This window comes from Argopecten irradians, chromosome 15, assembly GCF_041381155.1.
Source record: "Argopecten irradians isolate NY chromosome 15, Ai_NY, whole genome shotgun sequence".
In the NCBI taxonomy this organism is placed as follows: domain Eukaryota; kingdom Metazoa; phylum Mollusca; class Bivalvia; order Pectinida; family Pectinidae; genus Argopecten; species Argopecten irradians.
In genome coordinates, this window is record NC_091148.1 from 29,075,320 (window position 1) to 29,083,180 (window position 7,861).

At 36.0% G+C, this 7,861-nt stretch overlaps 1 protein-coding gene across 1 annotated transcript; it reads right to left on the reverse strand.

Moving 5' to 3' along the window:
- Positions 1-345: 345 nt before the first annotated feature.
- LOC138309338 (uncharacterized) lies at positions 346-2,638 on the reverse strand. The gene has a single exon (XM_069250515.1). The coding sequence runs from the start codon at positions 2,317-2,319 to the stop codon at positions 832-834; it is 1,488 nt and encodes a 495-aa protein (XP_069106616.1). The 5' UTR covers positions 2,320-2,638; the 3' UTR covers positions 346-831.
- Positions 2,639-7,861: the final 5,223 nt, after the last annotated feature.

Sequence of the window (7,861 nt, forward strand, 5' to 3'; positions counted from 1 at the left end):
CTGGATGATCTGAAGCCGTGTTGTAAGTTGTATAATATGTTGTTGTTCTCCAGATGTGACATTGTGGCGCTTGTAATGATATGTTCCATGAGTTTGCATGTGATACAGGTGAGTGATATGGGTCTGTAGTTAGTGGGGTTGTATCTGTCGCCTTTCTTGTATATGGGGTTAACGTTTGCGTGTTTCCAATCTGTTGGTAATGTGCCTGTATTTAGTGAGTAAGTGAAAAGTTTGGTAAGTATGGGTGCTGTTATGTCCCTAAGTTCTTTTAGTAGTCTGCCGTGTATATTGTCTGGTCCTGTTGCTTTGTGTGGGTTGATGTTTTTGAGGAGGTTTCTATTCCTTGTTGTGTTATGTTTATTTCAGGCATGACTGGGTGTGGTGATGGTCCTTTATCTGGTATGGGGTGATCCTGTTCTGTTGTGAAGGCTGATTTAAATTGTTCATTTAGTATGTTTGCCTTACAAGTGGTGTCTGTCATTAGGTGTCCATCCTTTCTTAGTGCTGTGATATCTGTGTTCTCTTTTCTTGTTGTTTTGATGTATGAGAATAATTTTTTGGGGTTGTATTTTCTTCTTTTTTGTGGTGACTCTTGTTGTTGCTCATCTATTGGTAGGTCTTTTATCATTTTCTCTATGTAGTTTAGATATGCATTTCTAGTGCGTTTTTTGTAGTTCTGATTTGCATGCTTTGTATTTCTGTTTGAGCTCTTGGTCTTGTTTGTTTTTGTTCTGTACGTGTAATTTTTTACAATTCTTCATGAGTTGACGGATGGGTTTTGTTATCCATGGTAGTTTAGATTTGTATGTGATGTGTTTTTTTGGTATGTTTTTAATCTACTGAGTCATTAAGTGTGTTCTTAAAAAGGTTCCAGAGGTCATCTATTGTTTGGTTTGTTGGTTCGTCCAGTTTCGTGTTGATGTGGGTCAGGTCATTTCTAATATTGTCCCAGTTAGCTTTACCGTATAGGGGGATGTCCCTGGGCTGCTTCCTAATTTTCTTGAGTCGCACGTCAATTTCAGTGAATATGATGTCATGATCAGCTTTCCCTATGGGTGGTGATGTTTCAGTCTTGTTGACAATTGAAGGGCGGTTTGTTAGTGTTAGGTCAAGAATGTGGTCACCTCTAGTTGTGTTGGTAGTCATTTGTGTGAGAGAGTTGTCGTCTATGATATCAAGTAGCTGTTGGTGAAGTTTTGTGTCTGTTTTACCTGGAATTGTTGTGTTGTTTTGCCAATCTATGTGTGGTAAGTTGAAATCTCCGCTAATGAAAGTAATTGTGTTGTTGTTATGTCCTAGTCTTTTCATGGAGATTTCTAATTGGTCAAGTGAATGTCCTTTGTCTGAGGGTGGTCTGTAGTACGATCCTATTGTGAGGTTATGTGAGTTTGCCATGGAGATGTTGATGAAAATGGATTCGTTATCGGTGTCAAGTTCTTGAATTTGTTCTGAGCGGTATTTGTTTGTGACTGCAATTAGTACCCCCCCGTGACTTTGTCCCTTTTTATTCTGTTTGCGGTCTTTCCTATATACTGTGTATTCTTGGATCGGGAAGTACTCGTAGGACGATGTTGTGTTGTTTAGCCACGTTTCTGTGCCTATGATGATGTCTGGTTTTAAGGAGTGTAGTATTTGTTCGAGGTCTGGTTTTTTGTTGGAGATAGATTGGAAGTTAATAGTTGCTATGCGGATTGGCTGGTTGAATTTATTTTTCCTAGTGACATCTTTGTTGTGTTTGATTGGAGAGGAGGATGCTGTAGGAGGTCCTGGGCTGGTGGGGATGTTCTGCGTGTTAAGGTCTGTATCCGTGTCTAGTTGTGAGAATCTATTTGATGTATTTATACTAGTGTTGTTGTCAAATAGTGTAGATGAAAAGTTTGGTAGTCCGCACTGTATGCAATCCCAAGAGACTCCACTGTGGTCCATATATTTGAGGAATGAAGGATTCATTCCTTGGCAGTCTACATGGTACCAGGTATTGCACGAATCGCAACATATAGCACTGGATTTCCACGTGACTGCCTTATTGCAGGTACCACAGGGGTATCGTGGGGTTCTCGGACCAGGGTTGAGTTCTGTATCTGCAGATATTGAGAGTAGAAGAATGAATATGTATGTACAGCTGGGTTTAATTGTTTTATGTTTGAGTCTGTGAAGTAGAGATGGATATGCTGCCAGGTAGCAGTGAAGTTGTGTGTGGTCGTAGTTTTGGCTAGGCCTAGGGGAGAGATTGTGAAGTGTCGAGTGTTTTTTGTCTGTTTGGTGAGTTATCCAATAGGATAGGAGTGATATGGCTAGTGTAAGTGATGTAATCCTCATTGTGTTTGCTGTATGTGGTTGTCTGTATGCGTAATGTTGTTTACAACTAGGGTTGTATAGAGAAATAGAAACCGGAAGTTGTCAAGCGACGATGTGCAAGATGGCGGGAGATATAGATGGGGTTCAATCGAGTATAAGGAATGGTTGATTTGGAAGAAGTATAAGGCTATAAGAGGGAAAGGATATGTTGAAGAAAAGAAGTGATGTATGGCAAGTACGAGGGATGGTTATGGGTAGCCAGACAGTCAGAAAAAGTTGTGAAAATAGCGAAAATTTACCGTGCTCGTAGAAAGACGTCAGGGTGGTCACGCATGCGCCTACAGGTCTGAATGCAATAGATTCTACTAAACAGGGTTCTGAACCTAAATAATAAACAAATTTTAATTTGCCTGGCACAAATGAACTGACGATTTCAAAGTGCCGATCAATTGTAGTTAGTGTTGTTTTTAACATGTGTATATGAATTCGAAAATGGCGGCAGGTGATCCCGCCGTCCCCGATACCGTACCCGATCCCCGTACCAGGATTTATGTTTATTACAGATTACTCGACAATAAAACAAGCTACGATAATAATGTTGGTACGGTTGGATTTGGAATTCAATTTTACATCATTGTGTCAAATATCAACGCACAATTTTCTTTATTTTTCTCATAATTGCAAAATATTAGTTTTTCAAGAGGTGATTTCTTGTACGCCGCAATCAACCGTGAAATTTCATTAATTTTGGTGCATACTAGCTATTTAAAGGCTTTTCATAATATTTGTTGTATTCTCGTAATCAATTATACACATATGAGACATATTTGAATTGAATTTGCAAAGAAATTTTAAAGATTATAACAGTAGTTGCATATGCAAAATCTTGCCTTTATCATGTTACATGTATCACGGCGATGGCGTACAAGCAGTCTCTCAAGATCCCCGAACCCGTACCACGGAGTTCTAACTCTAGTTATACTTACATTCAGTGTTTTATGTAGAACTTTACATGTATACAACGACGAGGACGTGGTTCATTTAGAAATCTTATATTTATTTTATTTTAAATTTCTTATAATTATATCAGATATATGGTACTAAAAAATAACCCACCAAAAACCTAGGTCAAATTATCCACTGATTGTCTAATATTGTAGAGGGAAACGTATGTTCCGCCAATAGATGTAAGTGAAACAGGAAGCCGTAGATTATTTAGATTTAACCTAGAAAGTGAAAATTGCATATACCGGGGTACAAGTTAAACGAGATATCAGTGATCAACCTGTAGGTAGTAGCAATAAAAAAAGAAGTAGGTTATCATTACCAAAAAGACACAAGGTTAAGATTAACGAGTTAAATGTTAGATCTTTCTGACGATAGGCCAACACCAATTAAACCAGCAGTAACCAAAACAAAACATATCGGGATGGATAACGGTAAAAGTACTATAAGTTTTAAAGAGAAAGGTGATATTTTAATGGATAAAAACTGTGCGAAAAACACAATGTGCTATGTTCAAGATTTATTAAAAAAAACTATTCCCAAGTATAGGCGGAATGCAGGATACAGGTTATGTTCCAGTGTTAAAAAACAATAGGTGGGATTACGCTTTAAAAATGAAACCAAACATATTGCCAGCAGCACAAATTCATCATACAGGTGAGGATCATTGGGGTATTTTCAGTAAAAGAGAACAACGATGGGGATATTTATTTACTTGATAGTTTAGTAGGTAATGTAAAACAAAAATGCAGATTTCATTAGCAATATTTTGATTAAAAAGAATATATTGATGGGCATAATAAAAGCAAGGACATATAAACATAATTATTAAAATTCTTCATAAAATGTTTAACTATGTATGTATGGAATATAGTTTTCTAAACGGCAAGGTAAGCGAAATAGTTTTAATCTTGTCAAATGTATAATACGTATACATTTTACTACATGGAACTTGGCGCATTGCAAAACATTGGAAAAATCTGAGAAATCGTCCATAGACGTTAAAAAATCGCCTTAGAAATTACATTTTATTGTGTCAACCGATTGAGGAACCTGTAAGCACTGGCAAAAATTTCGTATCGGGCATGTGACTGCTCGTGATGAGCATCAACACTGTTCAAAGGAATGTAGGTCACATGCCTGTATAACAAAACAAACAGACAGAATCAAAATAAATCCAATATGTACATAATTGACATTATGTACATATTTTAGCACTTAAGTACGAAAATGATGTACTTAAGTGTGAAAAAAGAGACACTTAAGTGGACATAAAAGTTACTTAAATTTTTAAAGTTATGTACTTAAGTAGTTTTGGTATTTTATCCTGAAACGGCCTTCCATATAGAACCACGTCTTCGTCGTTGTAAACATGTAACGTTCTACATAAAACTGTATGTAATATATATACTAGAGTTAGCTCCCCGTGGTACGGGTTCGGGGATCTCGAGACTGCTTGTACGCCATCGCCGTGATACATGATAAAGGCAAGATTTTGCATATGTATCAACTGAGATCTTTAAAATTCCTTTGCAATTTCAATCAAATATGTTTAATTGATTACGAGAATACAACAAATATTATGAAAAGCCTTTAAATAGCTGGTATGCACCAAAATTAATGAAATTTCACGGTTGATTGCGGCGTACAAGAAATCACCTCTTGAAAAACTAATATTTGCAATTATGAGAAAAATAAAGAAAATTGTGCGTTGATATTTGACACAATGATGTAAAATTGAATTCCAAATCCAACCGTACCAACATTATTATCGTAGCTTGTTTTATTGTCGAGTAATCTGTAATAAACATAAATCCTGGTACGGGGATCGGGTACGGTATCGGGGACGGCGTACACGAAATCACCTCCACCCCATGCGTTCACTCGACCTAAATGGGTTTTGAGAATTTTCCTGTATTTTTTATCTATACGGTGAATAGCTTGATAACATTTCCAGAAATTAATGCATATTCAATTAGCAATGAAACAACGTAGCAAGTATCTTTTGTATCCTAAGCTTAAAATTTATACTGTACGAAACTTGCGGTAGTCATTGCACGCTTTTATGTCTCGTTCAACGAGACGCTTGATACGCACATGTCTGTCGTAGTCAACAAGACTCTGGTTGAACGAGACTACTCATGAATGGCGATTGTTGTAAGGAAGCATGGTTTCTCCAACCGATCGCGAACTAAGGTACGTTACGTTAATAAATAAACATATTTCAAAATGCAAATGCTTTAATTAGATGTTTGAGTCAGTGAATATACTAAAGTTATGATCAACCGCTGCTGATGTAAATCGTAACAGCGTCGAATACCTTTGCAGATTCATGCATGACTAATGGAGATGAACAAATAACTGAAATCAAACAAACAAAGGAAGAAAAATGACCTAGGAGTTATTTTTGATAAGGACCTTAAATTTAACAAGCATATATCTGAGAGTATATCCAAAGCTAATAGATTGATTGGTATCATCAGAAGAAGTTTTGATTATTTAGATAAGGACATAACTTAAAGGATATGGAGTGAGTGATAGGGCTACTAACTGGATAACAAATTTTCTTAGCAATAGATGCCAAAAGGTCATTGTAAATGGAGAAACATCAAAGATATATCCTGTATTAAGCGGCATACCCCAGGGAAGCGTCCTTGGACCAATTTTATTTGTACTCTACATTAATGATTTACCAGAAAATACAGAATCCCAGTCGCCACTTTTTGCAGACGATACAAAATTATACAGAGAAATCAGAAGCATAGATGATATAAAAACATTTTGCAAAGTGACTTGATAAATCTTGAAAAATGGTCTGAAAAGTGGTTACTTAAATTTCATCCAAATAAATGTAAAGTCCTTGCGATTAAATCCAAAGAAAAGAGAGTATATAGTATGTCTGGAACAACAGGCGAGCAATTAGATCTTGATAATATTACATCAGAAAAGGATATTGGAGTAACAGTGGATGAAGATTTAAATTTTAGAACACACATCCAATTAGGAGTAAATAAAGCAAACAGCATTTTAGGACTGATAAGAAGAACCTTTACCTTCCTGGATGAAAAAATGTTTAAACTACTGTTTAAGGCTCTCGTGAGACCCCACCTGGAATATGCCTCAAGTGTGTGGAGTCCTTATATGACAAAGGACATAGAACTTATTGAGAACGTCCAACGAAGAGCTACAAAGCTCATACCAGGCTTTAAAGACTTGCCATACCCAGAGCGTCTACAGAGACTAAATCTGCCTACCCTAGAACATCGTAGGAAAAGAGGGGACCTGATAAATGTTTTCAAAATCCTGAAAAATATTTATGATGAGCGCGTCACATCGTCTATTTTCCAAATGGATACCAACAGCAGGACAAGAGGACACTCCTTAAAAATATTCAAAAAACGATGTAACACTGATATTCGAAAACATTTTTTCAGTTTTCGAGTTGTAGATACCTGGAACAATTTACCCCAGCATGTTATAGATGCAACAGATGTCAAGAAATTTGAAATTCTTTTAGACAATCATTGGAGAAACTGTCAACAAATATTTTAACTTTTATATATGCTTATTAACTCAAATGAACACTAAATTACATGTATATATTATATGTATACTGTATACTCTACATAGAACGATTAGAAGAATATGGATACAAAGAACATTTATAATTACACTAGAAGTAGTAATCACTGTATCATTGAATTCATGTAATATTGATATGGATATAGAGGCTAAAAGCCTGCATCCATTATATGTCGTATTAAATCGTATTAAAAGACATGTTCACAATCCTGTACAAATCACTCATTAGGCCTCATGTGGAATATTCGAGCTGTGTTTGGAACCCAATATATAAAAAGGATATTATTCGGATTGAAAACGTGCAACGCAGGGCAACAAAACTTGTCAAGACCATGAAAAATTTGACCTACAGTGAACGGCTCAGAAGTTTAGGAATACCAACATTACAATATCGGCGAAAGAGGAATGATATGGTACAAACATATCGAATTATAAAGGACATTGACAGAGTCGATAAAAATGATATGTTTTATGTGGAAGATCGAACAGGAAACCAGAGGAAACAGTTACAAGCTTAGGAAAAAAAGATGCCATTTGAATTGTAGAAAAAAAATGTTTTTCCAATAGAGTGGTGCATGATTGGAATACATTACCTAACACAGTGGTGGAATCAAAAGTCTTAAATAGTTTCAAAAGCAGTTTGAATGACCACTGGAAGAAAACATGGAGCTGAAATTCCATCCTAATTGTTATTAGTCAACTACAACTGGATCAACATAGTCTATAACAAGAACAAAAGAACTTCTAGAGATTTAGTGGGGTTACCTCGCTAATCTTGATTTACGAATTACGACTATATCATTATATAGTGATGTGAGGATTTAGTTAGGGTTATCTTGCTAATTCTTACAAAAGAAAGATCTGACCTGAATATGAGGTTTTTCTAAGGAATGGATTTGTATGCCATATAAATATAAACGTAATAGGAAGGAAATGAACGGACTACAAAGGATAGACTTTTTTTATCATTTTATTG

Bases quoted from the DNA above. Each gene is read 5' to 3' on its own strand.
- LOC138309338 (XM_069250515.1), bottom strand. From the start codon at position 2,319: ATGAGGATTACATCACTTACACTAGCCATATCACTCCTATCCTATTGG.